At 50.3% G+C, this 20527-nt stretch overlaps 1 protein-coding gene across 3 annotated transcripts in view; it reads left to right on the top strand.

Moving 5' to 3' along the window:
* Nucleotides 1-20527, top strand: part of LOC131261395 (unconventional myosin-XVIIIa) — a 29624-nt gene that overhangs the window by 2084 nt on the left and 7013 nt on the right. The window contains exons 3-7 of one of the 3 annotated variants that reach the window (XM_058263418.1): nt 472-3372; nt 3430-4062; nt 4542-4664; nt 4716-4787; nt 10776-11138. In XM_058263418.1, the coding sequence (XP_058119401.1) occupies nt 472-3372; nt 3430-4062; nt 4542-4664; nt 4716-4787; nt 10776-11138 (4092 nt within the window). Of the gene's footprint in view, nt 1-471; nt 3373-3429; nt 4063-4541; nt 4665-4715; nt 4788-5690; nt 6859-7025; nt 9168-10775; nt 11139-20527 lie in introns of those variants that run through there. The other 2 variants (XM_058263420.1, XM_058263419.1) reach the window with 2 other exon arrangements.

Genomic DNA, 20527 nt, shown 5'->3' with positions numbered 1-20527 from the left:
CGAAACGAAAAATGTTTTGATCTTTATTTGTATCGTTCAACAGAGGAAGTAAAAGTGAATAAAAATTATGGTAATTTCATTATCTGGAAAATTATCGTATTTTCATGTTAGATTTTATTAATTTTTTTGGGTAGTGTTTACCATCATTATTATTTGCTTATTTTCTTTACGAACTCTTTCGTTTTGGTTGAAAGATTTATTGTTTATATCATGTTTCAATAATTTACTATTGAAAACTTGCTTATCGAAATAAAATCTCTTTTAACGTTGTTTTCATTTTGTACTCTGAATTATCGATAGTTTACTGTCTTCTGTTTAAACATTTCACATTCGCCCTAGTGCAATACATTTGCAATTGTTTTATGGGAATATTTCTACGTTGAAAATGAAACAAACTTTTTTCGATTTATTCGACCAACGACAGTCATTTAAGCATCGAACGTGTTTTCACTCAATGCCCTCTTCTTGTAGGTTCGTCGTTCGCTGAAAATTCGTGGCCGGCGGAAAGAGAAGGAAAAGCTCCCGAGTGGGATTACCGCGGACTACAGTGCGTCATTTTTCGCCCAGCTGGATGTGGATCACCGGGAGCTGGACCGTGGTACCGAGGAAGTGCTGGCCGTCGCAAACACGACGACCTACATCGATCGCAATGGCGAAATGGTGGAGCGCGTATCGTTTAGCAGCACCACAACGACCCACCAACCCACGTCACCGTCTTCGTACGGCGATGGCCACTCGATGGATGGGGCGATGGGTTCCCAGCAGTATGCGCACCAGCATCAGCAGCAACATACGCCCGGTGGCAGTAAGACCCTGCCGCCCATTCCACCGCGACCACCGAAGCGGGGCATTCTGAAGGGATCGCGAACGAACTTAGCGTCCGATTCGGTCATTTCGTCACCCTCCGGTCAAACGCTGCACGCGTCAACGACGACCACGACGGTGGGTGGATCGACATCGGCGGCCGCCATGTTGCAGCTGCTCGCCTCGCCGTCCCCCAGTGCGGACAGTCTCACCGACACGACGACAACGACGACAAACTCGTCCTTCGCTACGCCACCGTTTTCGCTCAGCCCGGTTGGCGAGTCGCAAGGGTACGAGGGGCGCATCGGGCGCGTCCATCCCTTCGACGAGCGGGTCACGTCGAACCATAGCGTGATTCTGTCGCTTCCTCCGATCCACATTCATGCGCTTCCACCGCCCCGAGAGCTGGTGATCCAGCGACAGAAGAGTCCCCGGAATGACTTTGGCTTCAGTCTCCGGAAAGCGTTCGTGCTCGACCGATCACCACCGACGGCGCCAGCCAGTGCGTTCCTACAGGCACCGAAGGGTGCCGCTGGTGCGCAGATGAAAGCAATCATATTCGCCGAGCCAAGCTCGACGGGGGCAGTCCGGACGGGATTGCTACCCGGTGATCGGTTGTTGAAGGTGAACGGACAACCGGTGGAAGACTTGAGCCGTGAGACGATCATCGAGATGATACGAAATAGTGGCGATTCGGTGACGGTTCAGGTGCAACCGATCGCGGAATTGATCGAACTGTCTCGTCGGTGTGTTTCGGCGGTGGGTCCGGCCAACCCGAGCGGTGTCACCGATCGCGATGATTGCAACACGCTGAAGCGCAGCGCAAGCAAGCGATTCCACAAGCAACAACATCACGCGCACCAGCAGACGACGAATGGGGATCCGTCGGGTAATGCCCTGGCCCCTGTGTTTGACGCAACGAACGGTAACCGGGGGCGTGTGTGGTTGATCCATCGGGGTGGGTTTACGGCGGCGTTCAAGCAACAACCTTCCCCCTCGACCGTACCGATGCCTTCGCATCATCATCAGGCGCCGGGTAAAATCTGGATCCGACTGGAAGCATCCGGCGAGGAGCTGCTGATCGACGAGGACGATCTGGAGGTGACCAATCCGGGCTCGTTCGATCTCGTGGAAGACATCTGCCAGCTGCCGCACCTGAACGAATCGTCCGTGTTGCACGTCCTGCGGCAGCGGTACGCCAACAATCTGATCCACACACGCGCTGGCCCCGTCCTGCTCGTTGTCAACCCGATGGCTCCGTTGGCGCTCTACTCGGAGAAGGTGGCCTCGATGTTCCGCGGTTGCAAGGCGGAAGATGATATGCCACCACACATCTTCTCCCAGGCGCAAACGGCCTACCGAGCGATGCTGGAAACGCGCCGCGACCAAAGCCTTATCTTCATGGGCCGTTCGGGAGCGGGCAAAACGACCAGCTTCAAACACGCACTGTACTATCTGACGCTTGCGGCGGGAAGTAGCAAGGATTCGTCCGCTTCGTCCGCCGTCCGTGCCCTTACGGTGGAGAAAGTAAGCGCGATCGGAACGATCATGGATGCGTTCGGTAACGAACGGTCGGTGCTGAACGGAAATGCGACCAAGTTTACCCAAATTTTCGCCCTCGACTTTGACCACGGGGGGCAAATTGTATCCGGTTCGATACAAGTGATGCCTATCGATCGGATGCGCCCGGTTGGTGGAGGATCCACGCATCCCGGGCGAAACCCGAACGGCGGACCTCGGTGGAGTTTTCTGGCCGGTGTCGATGGTGGAGCACTGCGGAAAGAGCTACTGCTGGAGCCACTCTCGGGAACGTCGGCGGCTCTTGGCAGTGGAACGAACATCGAGCAGGAATCGATCGACTATCAACGGTTGTGTCAGGCGTTCCGAGTGCTCAATATCGACCCAGCCGCCATCAAGGGGATCTGGTATGTGTTGGCGGCCATCCATCATCTCTCCCAGTCCGGTGTGGTGACGGTGGCGGGTCGGGTGCAGTTCGTAAATCCGCGTGCCGCACAGAAAGCAGCTACGCTACTCGGGGTACCGATGGAGGATTTACTGTCCTACGTGTTTCCAGAGGCTGGATCGGGTGCAGGCACGAAGGCAAGTCCCACGACGGCCGCCGTTGTGGAAGGTTTGAATGCTTTCACCGAAGCCCTCTACACGGAACTGTTCTACACGATCGTGGGGTTGATAAACAAGTCCATTACGGCCGTTACGCCGCATCAGACGATCGGCTCGGTGCTGCTGGTGGATGTGCCCGGGTTCCAGAACATCGCAAGCGTTGGAGGCAGTAGTGCTAGTACGCTGGCGGACCTTCGCTTTAACTATCTGCACGAACGATTGCAGTTACTGTTCCACAATGCGATGCTTGTGCAGCCAAGGGCCCGGTACGCGCAGGAAATGGTGACGGTGGAGGATCCGTTAGCTCTGACGGCCGATGGTGGTAATGCAGCAGCAGCAGGCGGTGGTATCTGCAGCCCAGCGGCCATGGTGGCTTTGTTGGATAAAGTTCCACAAAGCCACGAACCGAGGAAGGGTTTGCTTTGGATGCTCGACGAGGAGCAGCTGATCAACCCACCGGCCACCAGTGGTGGTGGGGCACCGATCGATGAGTTCGACGACGACGGTGGTGATGATCGGGATGCTCGTTTCTTGGAACGCCTGTTCGCTGCGTACGGGGATCGGGAAAGCCGGGAAACGCTGTTGCTGCGTGCAAGTGTTCCGACCGGCTCGTGTGACGTCGTACTGCAGCACCTGCTTGGGACCAACCCGGTGCTATACTCGGTTACCAGCTGGCTGAAGGAAGCTGCCGCACAGGCACACTATCTTCCGCAGCGTGCCCTGAACTGTTTGCGTGACAGCGTGAAGCCGGAAATCAATGGATTGTTCGTCGGCACGCTCGGTGGCGGTGCGATGATGGATTCGTTTGCGTTCGGCGGTGTCGGGGGAAGCGGTGGCGGTGGCTCATCCTCGCAGCAGTCCCTGCGGCGTATGAGCAGCATCCGGCGGACGTACGCCGGTGCCGGTGGGTTCCCCAAGCGGAACAGTGTCGTCGTGCAGGTGAAATACACGGTGGACTGTCTGATCGATACGCTTCGGCGCACCGGTATGCACTACGTTTATTGCTACCTTCCGCAACATAACGGCGGCACGGCGATGGCCACCGGTGGTGTGCCCGTGCTCGAGCAACAGGCGCGACATGACAACGGTGCCAGAGAGCAGGAGGACCTCATCAACATTCCATTGCTACGAAGTCAAGTAAGTATGGGTGGGAGCTAGCACTAGCATGTAATAAAAGAGTCAGAAAGTGAGTTTATTAGTTGACACCAAACATTGACAATGCACGATCATTGTCGCGTACTTATATTACTGGTTTATCTGACTTTAATTTGTTTTATTTCTTGAGCAAAAATTATTTGAAAATAGGGAAGAAAATATTAGAGGTCTTTTTAACTGTTTGGGTAACATTTATTTCGATTCGAGCCAGTTGTGAAATCAAAATATAATTGCCACACACGCCAATATTTACTGATCATACACAAGAATGAGAAAATCGTGAATCCAAAAGAGTCATTTTGTGAACCTCAATTCCATACTCACTGAGGTTTTTTTCTGAGGTTGTACTTCCTTACGCAAACGTGTCAAACTTATCTTCCCTATTTAGAAATCACTGATATGCTGATCACCTGAATGATAACTGATTGTCTTCTGTCCGTTCTGTTCTTCCCTTCCACTAGCTTCGTGGCTCCCAGATGCTCGACTTTGCGCGATTGTATCGATTGGGTTTCCCAATCAGTGTGCCCTTGTCGGAGTTTGTAATTCGTTTCGGACTGCTTGCCGAAGCCGGTACGAGCGGAGGAGCGGGTGGAGGTGGCAGCGCTGGGCCAGGTGTGGTCAGTGGGGCCGGTGAGGCGGCGACCGTTGATAGTATTCTTAGCAACTGCGAGGTGGACCCGTCCGTGTATCGCATCGGAACGACTCAGGTAAGGATTTTCCATTGAGTTTAGTCGGAAACGAACGGGTGGAAGGAATGGACTTGTTGTGTGTGGCGTTAAACTGATTTCGAATATTTTAGTGTGTTTTTTAGGTTTTTCGTTGTCTTGTTTGCTATGTGTATAACGGGTATATTCAGATGTGCTGTTTCTTATGTATCCTTCGATCACAAGAATCTATCAGCTGAAACTTTTTCGATTTGACAAATGATTCTTTGGAGTTTCGAATGTCTAGTAATGAATAAATTCTGAACCTTTTGTTAAAGCTTTTGTTACCCATTTCAGGTAATCTAGTCCATGGAATGATTTTGACTCATCTTCTATTGGAGCTGATCTCTGATCATAAAACAATAAATTTTCAGATTAGTTTATCTTACAGGAGAATTGTGCCGGGTTTGAGAATTATTACTCACTCACTCCTGGTGAAATATCTGGTAATAATTATTAATGATCTTTGTATGTTACCAAAAAGAACGTGATGGTAGAAAGTATATTTTGATTTTCATATTCAATGAAAATTTCACAAAAAATAGGACTGGCCATTCCACCTGACGGTTTCGAGCACCTCAAAAGCCCGTTGTCTCTTCTGCTCGAATGCTCGAAACGGTGAGATGTTTCACCTGCGTGCGCTTTCACTCGATCTTCGGCATCGCGGGGATCAGCGCGATCGGATCGGATCGAACAAACACATGGAACCGAACGCGACACTCCGCGGGCTATAAACAACACGGTGGTTGTGTACACGGGGTTCACAAACCTCACTGTTTCGTTTTTTTGTAACTTCTATTGACTGGCACCTTTGGTATTCCCGAGCGACGACGATCTCGTCGCGTGTACGCGGCAAGTGTTCCGCAAAAGCACACGTTCCAAAAAGCGCGATCTGACGCCGGACGAACCGTCTACATCTTGGTGTGCGTTTTATGCGCTGCGGCAAGTAAAAGGGTGATGCCGAAACACCGAAAGCATCACTGCATCTCTCGCCCTCGCCCGTACGTAGAATCGGAAGTAAAGGAAGACGTCGGGGCCGAGCCTCTTTCGCCCTCGGTCTCGTCGAGGAGAGCAGACCATTATTTTATTTAGCGATCGCGAGCAAGGTGATCGAGCCTCCACGCGCCGTTTCAGCATTCATTCGTTCACCATCGATCGATCGGTGTGCGGCCGCCGATCGTGTGCGCGTGCATTTGTGTTTTGGTGATCTGGCGGTGCAGAAGGAACCTGGTGCTGCTGGTGGTTCCGCTAGGGAACAGAGCGTTTAAAGTGCGACCCAGAAGCTCTTGCCACTGTTGCCTGAGTCGGTGGAGTTTTGTTCGAGCGATTGAACGGTTTCTTATGCGTGCGTTGGAATCTTTCGTTGTTTTCCTGACTTCCCTTTTTCGGAACATCGTCGAAGCTGAGAACCTTCGGACGCAGTTGCAGCCGCTCGGTGTCGGGTTTGGGCTTGTGGACGTTGTGTGATGTTGTGTACACCCCTGGCTAACGGTGCAGCAGTTATTGCAACGTTGCACCTTAAGTTAACGCGATCGATCGCTGGAATGTTGCCGACTCGAGGCTGAGGACGGGAACGTTTTAAATGCCTACCCCAGTCATATCACCGACATCAAACTATTGACGTGCCGGACGTGGCGTTTGAAATGGTGCACATTTCTTCCGTTCCGGCGATCTCGTTTCCGTCCAGAACGACGGTATCATAACTTGGCATATCGTACCTGGCGGTTTTGTGTTGCATGCTCAAGTGCGCCTTCTACGTGCTTTCACCGGCCACCAACTAGCACGGCATAGCGCGAAGAAAAGAGAAAAGAGAAAAGCGTGAAAGCGATTCATTATACTTTTCTTCGGTCGGCGATCTTGGGTGCTAGGAGTAGGACGAGGGGACGCAGCATAGGAAGTGGCGGGGAAACAATCATCGGCGTCCGGTCCAAGGCAGTAGTGTGGAGAGGAGAAGTGCGCGCAACCCGGCACAAGACACCAGAGACACGGAGGAAAATTTGTGCCCCGCATGGAGAAAAGGAAAGGAGAGTCTGTGTTTTAGCGGGGCGCGATCATCAGGCCGACGTGCATGTGTGTACGGGTTTTTGTTTTTTTTTGTTGTTGTTTTGTGTATGCTTCATCTCCCCGTTTGTGGAGCCACGGCTTGAGGATTCGTGAAGGCGCGACCCTATTTCTTCTTTCGCGGCCGATGGAAGCGCATGCGTTTTCCATTGTGTATCATAATCGTATTTTCTTTTAAAGTGTGCAAAAACAATCCCGCGATCATGGAAATTAATGTGTTTTATTACGGATGCTGAAAGAGCACAAAAAAAAAGGTCGAGTGCCGGTGGCGCCAACGGATGTGATGCTGATGATCACGGTGATGATGATGATGATGATGATAGTGCTGGTGTGTAGTAGGCGTAGATGGAGTGCGATCAAACGGCGCTAGGGCGCTCTCGTCTATTTTGCTGAACCTCGGAGTTCAATGGAACCTGGGCCAGGCGAGGTCACAAAGTATACAAAGTAGTACCCCAAAACGTGTGTGCGGTTGGTTGATTTATTCGTAGGACAACAAAGTGTGCGTTTACGTTCGGATGCGATGACTTTGATGGATTTCTGAGATTGCATCGGTTGTGTATGTAAAGGATCGTAGTAGTCTTTTGCTACTCAAATAAGGATAAATTTAAAACATCGTAGGAGACTTTGGTTCAAAATTTGACGTATCCGGTCAGCGTCTGATCAATTTTCCATCAAATTTTAATATCGGATGAGGAAGACAACCGACACAAAGGGAAAAATTGAACCGAACGAGCGACGATTGTGAATCCGTGCCGGGGCCGGGAACATGCCCGTTCCGAGATGAGCGTCCAAAGCAAGCGCTCCACTGTCACGGCCACCGGAGGAAACGTAAGGCGCGGGCTGCCGTCCGCCACCGCCGCAAGCACCACCACCCTGAAGGGCGATCAGTTGTTGTGCAAATGCCTGGAGAAGGGCCATGAGATACTGCGCAAGGTGGAAGAGCTAACGGTTAACCCGATACGGATACGCACGGTGTCGCGTGTGTCGACGCACTATCAACTGCAGCAGCAGCAGCCACCGACTCCGACCACTACGTCGACGACGGTGGTCACGTCAAGCGTGATGACCCAAACGCACACGAACAACGGCACCCCGGGAGGAACGGGAGGAGGTGGAGGCGCAAACAAGAGCACAAACAATCAGAGCAGCACAACGACGTCGACCACCATCACAACCACCGGCACCGGTAGCAGCAGCAACAGCACCCCGGGCAGTAAAGGATCTTCAACGGTGGCGGGAGGTCATGCGGTGTGTGAGAAGAAACTCTCCGCTTCGGTTGCTGCTGGAGGTGGCGGCAGTAGAGTGACCGGTGGCCGCAGTAGCGCTAGTAACCGATCAACCTCCGTGTCGGACGGCAAGCGATTAGCGCAGGGCAACAGGCACAGCAGCACCGAAGGTTCACCAGTGGCCCACGGACGGCTCGCGAACGGTGGTGTATCTCTGGCCGCGAAGGCTTCACGAACCACGACAACATCCAGCAGCGTTCCCGCCGTTGGGAGAGGAGGAGGAGGAGGAGGGGGAAATAGTTGGCCCAAGCCACCAGCGTTGACGACCGCTCCGGCACCGCTGAAATCTCCGGCCCTTGTGAAGCAAAACAAAAGTTGTTCCCAGTTGGCAAAAACGGCCCGCGACACTGCGGGGTCGCCTGTCATCGGTGGTGGCACGGACGGTGGGAAACGGAAAACCCTCTCGACGAGTTCGCTGATAAGTAGCAACACCACCAGCTCCAGTAGTAATACGGCCCGACGTGCCTCCCTGACACGCCCGGCCACGATCGTCCTGACGGCGGCGGTTGCCGGTGACGTTGGTGATGGTGGTGTTGTCGTGTGTCCACCAGCACCGATCTTGATTACCCGATCGACTCCTACCCCACCTCCTCCACCCGTACTGCCCCCGCACGGCAACACACCAACCACCGCTCTGATGATGATGGCAGTGTCGACCAAAGATTCGTACCACGAGAGTGACTGGAGTGAGGATTCTGGTCGGATGTCAAACGAAAACCTGGACCTGTTCGCAGGGGAACCGGAAAAACCTGGCAGTACTGGTGGTGGTAATGTAGGTAGTGGTGGTGCCACGCTACCGGGCAAGCTTGACGAGAGCCTTTTAGGAATATTCGAAAACGGTGCCGCAATCGATGGTGGCGGAACGGCCATCATGCCGTCCGCTGCCACCTCGATCGGACGACGTTGGACCAGAACGTCGGCGGTTCCGAAGAAGAAACTTTCCAAAGGCGTTCCACCATCGGCACCACTCGCGCCATCGATTGGACGTCCAATAATCACGATCAACGACGATGTTGGTGTCACCGGTGAGGAGAAGGTAACATGAGCCGAGAGGAGGAGAGTTGGTATCTAAAAAATCGGGGATATGGAATTGTTTTGAGTTGCACATAAGTTGTATGTCGTTGATAGAGTTACGAATTTTACGTAAGCCATGAGTGATTTCGAATGGTTTGTTTTATTTTTATTGCAATATTTGCTCCATTTTACTCGCTCAGAGCAAATTATGTAATATAAGATAAATTTTCCAATTAATATTATTTTTAATAAGCGTTTCCATTGAAATGAAAACGAATGGAAACTTTTGGTAAACCATTTTCTGTAATTTACCCGTACCGTAGATGATAAACGTTATTATAAACCTTTCGAAAGATATAAAATTTCATCCTATACTTGAACCGGAGTGATGTGGCTAAAAAATTGTACAGTTAATTTTTAATTGAAGAGCATCACTCACACACACTATCCACGAAGTCCACTATCAACATTGGAGAAAACGGCACGATTTGGTGCTTTTGGCTCTTATCGCCCTTTTGGGTAGCAGTTCCGTGATCGATCGTCGTTTATCATACGATCCCAATTAGGCCGGGACAATTAGTGAGAGTTTATTTTTCTCATTATGTTTTTTTTTGTTGTCAGTTTGAGGTTTCCGCTGCGGGAAAAACGAAAGCCGTGTAGGTATGGTGCATCGTTTCAAGGTTTAGGTTGATGGGGCCACTTTTACCGGGCCCGGGTTTGGCCAGGCTAACGACCCAAGGTTTGGTTTCGTGATGAATGTTGGGTAAATGATGTCAAAAACTGAGAGTAAACGACGTGCGCAGGGAGGAAACAGCATCTGAATCTGAATGTAATTCGCACAGTATATAAATTGAATGTATTTTCTTCGCCCTTAATTGCCTCCAATTGGGAACTTCATTGACACTTTCTTTCATCCACTTGATTGTCTTTTTTTTTAGCAAACCCATGCAGACGAACGGTGTGAAGGATTGATCAAGAGGAGAAAGAGGGTTTTTCTTTCCGTCCCTAATAAGCGCAAGACCGTAATTTTTCTTTGCTCTGATGGGTCATGCAATCCTCGACTCGGCATATTCGCGCTCACCCACGCCCCAAGTCAATTTGCGGGTGTCATAAGTGAAGGAAATACCGTGAAAAGGTTCGTGTCGCAAAGGCGCCTTCGTAAATTAAATGCGCGAGAAAAGATCGAGTCGACAAAAAAAAAATATGCGAAAAATGTATCACGTTTCATTCAGAAACAACAGGGCGCCAGTGACCATCAAGCCAAGCCGCGTACTCTTTTGCAATGTTCCGCAAAGTCGCTCAACGTCGTTCGAGTGTCAGGGAAGCGGTTTCGTGCTGTGGATGGGGGCGTTTTTTTCAAATTTTCTTCAGTCAAAGCACAGCTGGGGCGTTTTTGATAAGGTCATTGGGCAACTATTATCGACGAGATACATTTAGTTCGTATTTATGAGTCCGGGCGACACGGCGTGCTTTTGAGCGTGGGTGAGGTAAGGTGGGGACAATGTGTTTTTTTTTCGCTGCTTATCGCCTCACTAGAAACGTTTCACCTCGTTCCGATTGAACTCTTCTACAGAGACACATACACACACACACGAACCGCTAACTCTCTGTCTCCGCTGTCTATTTCTAGGTTTTCTTCCGTTCCGGTGTGCTGGGCGCACTGGAGGCGAAACGTGACGACCTACTGTCCGACCGGGTCATCCAGCTGCAGGCCCACTGCCGGGGCTATCTGGCCCGGAGGCGGTTGGCCCGGCGGCGGCTGCAGGAGCTGGCGGTTCGCTGCATCCAGCGGAACGTGCGCGCCTTCCTGAAGGTACGCGACTGGCCCTGGTGGCGCCTACTGGTACGGGTGATGCCGCTGCTCGCCGTCCACCGCACCGAGGAGCAGCTGAAGGCGGCCACGGCCGAGCTGCAGCAGGTTCGCGCCAAGCTGGAGAAGATCGAAGCCGAGCGGAACGAGCTGAAGGCGACCAACCACAAGCTGGAAGCGCGGGTAAGTGAGACATTTCCGATGTGGGTGGCTTTCGGCGGGACTCTGGGGTGGGTTGTCTGTGTCTGTGGCCACGGAAGCCCTGTGCGTTGTGTACCTACGCAGTGGTGGCAAACCTTCCTAGCTCACCCCACTGCAGTTGTTGGCAATGAAACGTATTTCCATTGCCACGGACTCCCACAAACTGCGAGCACAAATCTAAACGCAACTGAAGTATGTTGTAATAAAGTGTTTGTAGATTCCTCGATGATGTGCTATCAACAAAACAATGCAAATCAGAAATTGGATAAGAAGTTTACTTTAAAAAACACAAATTGTGTTAGTTTATATAATGCTGGAAGCCAATATTTGACTGCAGTGAGGTAAAACCTGTTCTTTCATTGCATTGCCATGGTCTATCGGTGATGAAAGTAAGCAACAATTTCATTTCGCTAAAGAACTGTTGAACTACGTTCGTTTGTATACATATTGTTTGTTTTCCAAAACACGGTATTTTTGTCATAAATACCGAATATTTTATTTATGCCTGCAGTCTTCTGAATTCCTGTCCTTTGTCGTCTGGGAAGAAACTACACAGCTTGTAGATTTTTTTAACAATATTCTCAGTACATGATTTTACCCATACTCCAGTGGAGTGGAAAAAAGAGCCTCTACTATGAAAAAAAAAAGTTTAAACTTTATTTTTCCATCATGGGTTTTCCAGCCCTGTGCTTGTCGAGTTTGCCGGCGCGATGGCATGCTGTCTCGTGACACGCATTGCTCCGGAGGAGGATGCTAACCAAATTCACACCCCGACATGCTGGGGCCATCCGCCACCTACATTAACCTTCGACCCCCTCCGCACGGTCAAGAACGGGGAAGCAGTGGGAGTGCAATGCGCTTGGAATGGAGATCTCGTTTGTTCGTTCGTTCGTTCGCTCGTTCGCCCGTTTTGATCTTCAATCGTCAGCTCGGCGAATAATTGATGTGTGTCATTCGGCGCAATCCAACGCAGTGCAAAATACCCGCAGTCCAGACTTTTGTAGACCCCCGCGGCCGGTCAGGGAAGGTGGGTGGAAAATTTATTATCACGCCCCCACCTCGTCCCCGTCCTCCAAACCCTCCTTCAACGAAGGGGCGGTCTCCATCGGGTGGCCCTACGGTGGCTTGTAGTCGTGTAAAACACACAGCTGTTACAACCGTATGTTGTTGATTGCCGTGGACATGACCGTGTATCGGCCACTGTGTATCGGAGCCACACTCGAGCTCGAACGAGGCGCTGCAGAACAAGTCGTTACAAGCAAGCAAGTAAAAAACAACGAGTAGTTTCACCTGTACCTCGACATTGGCCACGAAAGGGGTGCCCTAAAGCAGTTGTTACGCAGTTTGTTCGAGTGCAGTGAGTAAGTTTCGTGGCGTCGGTGGCGGGTCCCTGCCATATGCAGATGCGATCTTGTCCATGGAGAATCGGCGCGCAACGCCGGGGGAAACATTTTCGCGACAAATCAACTCCCGTTTCGGTGTCGGTAAGGTGAAAGTTTTTTGCTGTTGTTTCACCGCATCGGTTTATCGCTAAATTTCACCTCTTGTATGGACCTGTCGATCACACGACGATGGACGCCGCCAACCAACTCTCGCATCGCGGATCATCGTCTCCGTTGTGGCGTTGGACAACATGTTCAACCCGTTGCAAACCCGTGTTGCCAACGTCGGGTGTGGTCTCGGACCGTAGCGGATCGTCGGAGATGCAACAGTGTCTTGTTCTAAATGTTTTTCCCTCCCACGTCTCAATGTGCGTCGTCTCCTTTCCTTAGCGCTCCTCCTGTCCAACATCTCGCGAGAGGTGTAATTTATCTTCGCGATCGATTGTTTGGAAAGTCGCCAATCATAACAAAACCTGTTCCGATCCGATTCCATCAACCATACACACACATACACACACACGATCCGTTTACGTCGTTTGGTGTGTCGTTAGGCGGATTTGTTCGTTTTTCTCGCCTTCGGTTGAGACGTCCTCCGCGATCGTGTTACATCGCGATCCGATCGTACCTAACTAATTGGAGCGAAATTTTGTGGTTTCGAGGTGTAGATTTATCGCCCAGATGTTAAGGGGTTGGGGATTGTTGGGGAGGTACCATTGAGGCAAATGGAAACATCCGTCTGAGGCACAATGGAGGTTGATTTGTTTAGAAGTCTTTCCTCTGCGAAACAAGAAACATGGACATCAAACGAATGGTCTAACTAATGGGACTAATGGGAAATTGAACAGTCAAAAAAGTACGAGAATCGTTTCAAATAGAACATTAGTTCAATACATCTATATAGTGGGAATACTATGTCTATTAGGATGTTTCCATGTTGGAAGTCAAGACTGAACTTCTTTTGCCAGCTGGCGTTTTACTTTTATATAGTGATCCACAGCTTGCGTTGATTTACAATATTTATCTTAGCCTACTTATTGCTATGTTAGTATGTACACTACACATCGTTTGTGTGGAGTTAAGTGATTTACTTTACTAGGGATTTTTAGTAGAACTTTTGCCTTCTTCTATCGCCAGTTTTAGTTCTATTCCATATTGAAATAGATTGGGAAATTGTAAATTTGTGACGCAAACTTTACGATTATAGCCGTTGTATCTGTTAATAAGAAAATGTCTACTTGCTTCTAGTTCTGGCTGTTGGACAGACCACTTTATTTCCTTGTTGTGGATTGCAGAATGTTTTCCTCCTCATCCCGCAGATCCTCACAGATCCCTGAGTTGAGTGCGTTGCACGTTCGGAACGCCTGTTTGTCCGTCGCCAGCCAGGCCCCAAAACAATGTATAGATACGATCCATTTAAAACCGAAAAAGATTAACGGGCACGCATATTCTGCATCGGTTTGAGCTCCCCCCCGTTGCTTCAACTCATCAACTCATTAGTGACCCACTGTTGGTGCAGCAGATGCTCGGATCTCTGCACCGGGTTGATGCGCCTCGGTTTTTTGGGGTTCCGCGTTAATTTAAACCCGTCCGGTCGGCGGTCCGATTGCCAATCTTTCGGCGTATCGTCCCTGTGTGTTCTGTTCCTGTTTTTTTTTTGTTTTTCAAGACGGACGGACTTATCTGTTTCGATGGGTTTTGCTCAAAACTTGCACGGCTGAGGGATCTGTTTTTCGTTTAAAGAACATCCCTGGTTTTCCTCGTCCAAGAGAGGCGCCCTTTTGCGACATTCGGCCGCGGATGTGGATAGGATTTTGTTTTTTCCCATTCCCTCGCTTCAGACCTTCCCCCTATGCGACTATCTTCCTCTGCATTTAACTCTGTTTCTTAAATCGAGCATCATGTTCTGGTGCCGATGGCCGCTCGCTTTGCACTTCTTCGCTCAGTTTGGTCCCCTGCCTTAGCTCTTGCTCTTATTCTTGGTCCATTTTTCGCGTGCAAAAACAGCTGACTTGCGTCGTTCGGGCTCATCATCGTCGCCGTCGCCAAACAAACCATACCACCGCCGTCTTTACTCGACGAACGAAGAAACATCCGTGCCTTCGTTCGTCTTCGTCGATTGGCTTCGATAATTACGAGACCATCTCCCGTCGCCCGTTCACGGCGACCGGGCAAAAAACAAGGATCATTTTACTTCATTTGCGCCTTATTGCTTTCGCGCTTGCTTTCTCGTCGTTATCTTCTCGAATGAAGTGAAGTTTGGTGTTATTTGTGTTCCTTTGGGGACGAAAGTATTTAGATAATCGACCGGCAGGGCGATGGGTCTTGTCTGGTGGTTTTCAATTCCTATTTGCGACTATCAGCGGCCGTTTCATCGACCTCTTTCCCGTACTGGTGACAGTGTTGGTCGGATTGTTGTTTTTATATGATGATTCAAGAACTACAAAATTGGTTAAATTCGCTGTATTTTCTTTCCAACGTTTTAACGTTGCTTTTAGGGAAACTTCCTCCTGATGTTATTCCAGTGCCCCAGCGATCACGGTGTGTATTTGGATCCGCTTGGAAATGGGAACTCCATCCACCGGTCGGTTTGTGGACGATGTTTTTACGCACAATATTTGTAATTCCGCACACTCCACGCATTCGGGCCGCCAATCAGCTGCTCGCCACTGTCCCGAAACGCCAATCACGCTGCTCTCACTCTGGTTCCGAAGTGATCTAAAAATAAGATACGCCACCGTTTTTTTGCAGCATATGCTCTCGTCTCGCCAAGCACAAAACACACCATCCCATTTCGTTCGTTCGTTCGTTCGTTCGTAATACGTGCTGCTGTTACATTTGTCGTTCGCGCCTGTTGCTCACTTGACTGATTTGTCTTCCCGTCGAGGTCCATCGACCGTGCACGAGCAGGGGAGGGGCAGGCAGAGGGAAGGGAAGGTGGACTATTTTGTCACAACCAACGACCGACACCCCGGGCAGGGAGGAAGAATTGGTTGCAGGTCGTAACGGTCGGGGTGATCGGTCGGTGAGTGAGTTGCGACCTAGTGCGTCGGTCAAAGTGGCACAGTGGGCTAGATGGCTGGATTTTGGATAACATTCGAATTACATTTTCCACGGAACTCAACTGAATTTGTATTCAGTTATTATATAGTTACATATATAATTGTATTCTACACCGAGTACATACTCAATAGAAAAAAATACTACAAAATTATATACTGACGTACGTTGACCGATGAATTTAAAACAAGAGCATTTTGTAGGTTACAAAATCATGAAAAGTTTTTCGATATCTTTTCACCGTACAGCTCATGTGCACCAACATATATCAGATTTTTCAACTTCAACTAAAAATAACACTGTTTTAGATCAGGTTGGTGTTATTATACAATATCAGTTCAATTCTCTCCACAATTATGAGGCATCAAAATGCAAGATACTACTCTAGTGAATACTAAAGCAAACTGCGAAGGTTACACATTTATGAGCGCGTCGTAAAATATGCGCTGATAGTAAATAGTCTGTTTATTTTATTTTTTCATAATTTTACCATCATTTGAAGCTACCTGTCAGGATCATGTAAAAGACTGTAACTCCCGAGACTTTGATGTGTATATTTTAAACGCAATCTGTCTAAAACTGGTTTCGTGAACTGTTTACAATAATAATATTAAATGCTGCTATTTCGTCCGTAGTGCAATAATAAAAAATAGCAACAACTTAACGACATGTCTCGAAACTAACATGTCGTTAAGTTGTTGCTATCTTTTATTATTGCACTACGGACGAAATAGCAGCATTTAATATTATTATTGTAAACAGTTTTACATGGACCGTATTAGTTTATTGTGGTGAGAAGGTAATGGACCAGTAACAATTAATCCCGGAATTACAATTAGCTGAAATGTTTATCCTTTTCTTAACGATACTGAAACTCTGGCGTGTTGGCTCTATTGCTTGAATTATAATTTCTATTTCAAGCATGACTTTACATTTGCTACAATTCATGCTGCTCTGAAAATGGAGATTGCAGTTAAAAACTACTTGTACGATTTTGTTATTTGTAATGAATTCTTTTCGCGCGTATTTAGTTTTGTCCAACGCACGCCCTAGGACCTGGCCCAGAGTGTTTAAATAGAACTGTGCCGCGCAGTGCGCATCCCAGAAATGTAGGGCCAGCGCACGACGACGAGACGAAACCATACTGTCCCCCGCCCCCGGTAGCTTCTTCCCGTCTTCGACGCTCCGTCCCTCGCTCGGTTGACGTAGCTGGCCCGGTCGCGGCCGGCTTTTGGGGCCTGTTTGGTCGTGCAGGCCGTGGTTCTCTCTTCTTGTCGTCCGGGTTCCCAGTGCGCTGTCGGTTGCGTTTGCGTTCGGATGCATCCGCACGCAGGAACACGATCAGATCCGCGCGACCAGAGAACACACAAGAACGACGAACGCGTTGCATAAAACGGACGAAACGATCGGGTGGAGCGGCGGCGGTGTGGGGGTGTGGGTTGGGAAAATTCGAACTCTCGACGACAGGTGGTGGTGGTGTGGTCCGGAGCGGTGCTGCGTTATGGTGCAATCGACGCAAGTTGGCAAAACACGCAGATGAGAAGAAAGCAAGAACCACATTAAAGTCAAATTAAATCCGACGATCGCAATCGCAATCGATCAACGAATCTACCGAGTTTAGTTGTGTGGCGCCCAAGTGAGGTGAAAACGAGGGGGAAACGGCAGGATAGGATCGTTCTAGTGGGGGAAAGTTTTTCCTTTCCCTTCTCGAGTGGATTTGGTGTGTCGAAATTAATACGAAATTGTTTGAAGTGATTTGATCTCAATATTTTACCCCAAGGGGCAACGAAAAGAGTGACCCAAGAGAGTCAGTTGAAGGTGTTTGATTCTAGTCGGGAACTAGTCTCCGAAGCAATGTGATCGATGAGGGAAAGGAGTGAAATCGCGCTGTGTTCTGAAAATGTTACTGGCCTCCGAATGGAGAGCTCATCGTTCGGTTGTCGTTAAACGGAAAATTTAAAATAACCCTGGTGTACGAGAACTGGAGCGCAGAGACAACATCCCCGCAGAGTAAAATAATGATAATGACCGCGTCAGCCCCCGGGTCGACGATCGTTGTTATTGTTGCGGTATTTCATTAATAATAAAACCATCCATAAAACGGCGTCGCCAGTGAGGCATTAAGTTTCGGTGATTTACACTTGTCGCTTGTGAGAAGAGGAAAGGAGGAGGAAAGATCGCAGGGAGGGTGTCGGACACCCACCCCACGGAGTGAAAGCCAACAGCATCGATCCGCTCCTCTCGGTTTCACCCGAGGGGGTTTCGGTGGTCGGTTGGCCGAAAGCCGATCAAAATGCGCCCAATTATATCGGCCCCATCGGCGGTCGGCGTGACGCAATCACCCTCATCGTCGCGTATCACGCAACAACCAACACCAGTACAGCCGAAGAGTACGACGACGACGGTGACGGCGGCGGCGCCAGCAACATCCGCTGACGTGCAGCAGCGCCAAGATGAAGATCATCCGGTGGCGGCGGCGACGCCGGGAGCGCCCGCATTGCAAAACATCACCACCGCTGGCAGTATCGTAAAGAAGCCAACGAAAAACGAACCGAAACCGGTGTCTGCCAAGCCACCGCCCAGTCCCGCGTCGGGCGGAAAATTGTCGTGGAAAAGTTTCCTCCCAAGCGTCACGCAAGCGGCGAGCAAAGCTGTGAATGGCGGGGCCAAAACGAAGGAGGACGAGAAGAAGCACGGTAACGGTGGTGTTATTGATGAAAATAACAACGAAATCGCAACGCCACCAACACCAACACCGGCAGTGGCGTTGTCAAAATCGAAATCCACAAAGTCGAGCAATTTGCTGCCGAAAAGCAACGACAATGGAGGAGGAGCGGTTGTGGGTGATGGACCGATGCTGATGGCCATTGCGAGCGAAAAGGGGCCGCACATGACGAAGGAAAATGGTGGTTTCGTGCAGCAGGTTTCGGGGAAACCATCGGCGTTGGAAAAACAACTCGTCAACGGTGACGGCCAGAGGGAGGAGGGAAATAATGGTAGCATCCAAACGATGTCGGCACCTTCGCCCGCCACAAATGGGCTTCCACCGACGGTCAGGAAGGAAAGCGGGAAAAGTGAAATGAAAGTAAAGCTTTCGTCGGTGAAAGAAAGCTCCAGCAAAAAGGAACCGACGACGACGACGACGACGTACAAAACGTCGGCCGATCTGAGACGATCACCCAGCGCCACCCGGTTGGGGAAGGAAAATGGAGAAAAACCGTCCACCACCACCTCCACCAGCAACGGTGTTGAGCAGAAGAATGGTGTTGAAAAATCGGCCAGCCTCAAATCGTCCACCGGTGGTGGTGGGTTGCTGTCCGGAGCACCGATCGGCGTCCGGTTGTCTCTGAAACCGAACCGATCGTCGATCACACCGGATCGTGGTGTTAAAGCGCGTGCCTCACCGGTCCGAGTGGACGATGGTATGCCGAAGGAAAAATCTCCCGCGGACAGGAAAATCCTTGCGGAAGTAACACCAAAAGCGAGGGAGAAAACACCGCTGAGAACGTCCGCGTCGTCCAAAAGTTTGGCCAAATCGGATGGGGATAAGGAGGAAGTCGGTGGTGATGTAGCGACCACCGCGGTAACGTCAACGTCCCCCGCAAGCCGACCGGTGGTAAAGGTGCGAAAGGTGATTAAGAAAATTATCAAAAAGAAACCGAAAGCCACGGCGGAAGTTGTTGCGCCCGAGGAGGGGGAGAAAAAGGACACGAGTGGGGGGGAACTGATGGGCACGGTGGAGACGACGATCACGCACGAAACGGCCGACACGACCGTGGTGAAGGGAATGGTGGAAATCTCGAAGGTGGTGGAAAATGGAACCAAGGAACCCGCCAAGAAGGAGAAAAAGAAAGACAAGAAGATGGTGGAACCGATCGAGAAGAAAGGAGTGGTCAAGGAGGAGGTTAAGGAGGAGGAACCATGCAACACGGAAACGAGCGGTTCGTCGAGCAAGCAAAGCGAGCGAAAACATTGGGCCATCAAGAAGCGAGCCATGGCGGACCGTGCCATGTCCTGCGGCCCGCTCGAAGGTGACCGAACGCTGCCGAACGGTCTGCTTGAGCAGTTCCTCTTCTCGCTGGCCACACTCCCGCAGGAGATTGCGGTCGATCTTCCGGTCGGTGCCGGCGGTGGCCCATTGCCCAAATTCGGTAGCAACCGCTCCCTGGCCCGGTCGGCCTCGCAGTACTTGAGCGGAAAGATTCAGGACTTCCTACGCCGCACCGATCACGTCATGCAGGACTGGCGCACCCTGGGCCGATCGTTACGCCGGCGGGGGGACACATACGGAGGGGGTGCCATCGGAGCACTTGGCGATGTGACCGGGCTCGGGGCCGTTCGATCGCGGAGTGTGTCCAATATTATTACGCGCGGATTGCAGCTGCTCAAGGAGCAGTCGCCCCGACTCTCCAGTGGCGTCTCGCGGTCGAGTTCGCGTGCGTCCTCGTCATTCTACTGCGAGCTGCCGACGGCGCAGAAATTCGACAAGGCAGCACTGTACAGTCGCCGTCTACGCCGTGGCAACGACGACCAAGATGATGACGACGATTGTAGCACGGTCGTGGATATGAGCGAAGAGGTAATGTGTATGGGCGGCGGGTGATCGCGTCCAAGGAGAGTGGAATGTGGAAGATGTCGTAGCGATCGAATTACATTAAAAACAAACACTTTTTCTGTTGTTCGTTAAATGGGGCATCTTCTCTCTGTCTCGACGAGTCACTTTCATATAGCGTGTTGTTTGTGCGGTTTCGCCGCATGATCAAGATCGACGATTATATCGTCGTATTATTATTTAATGTGAAAACCCCTACTACCAGTTTCAATGATTCCTTTTGCGAAAGAGCTCGATATAATTATCATTGAATTAATTTATGTTTTACTCATAGTTTTAACTTTTTTACAACTAACAACCATGGTTTTATTGCACAAATT

This window comes from Anopheles coustani, chromosome 3 (assembly GCF_943734705.1).
Source record: "Anopheles coustani chromosome 3, idAnoCousDA_361_x.2, whole genome shotgun sequence".
NCBI lineage: Eukaryota > Metazoa > Arthropoda > Insecta > Diptera > Culicidae > Anopheles > Anopheles coustani.
Note: the sequence above shows the minus strand (reverse complement) of the source record. Positions and strands in the feature narration are given on the sequence as shown.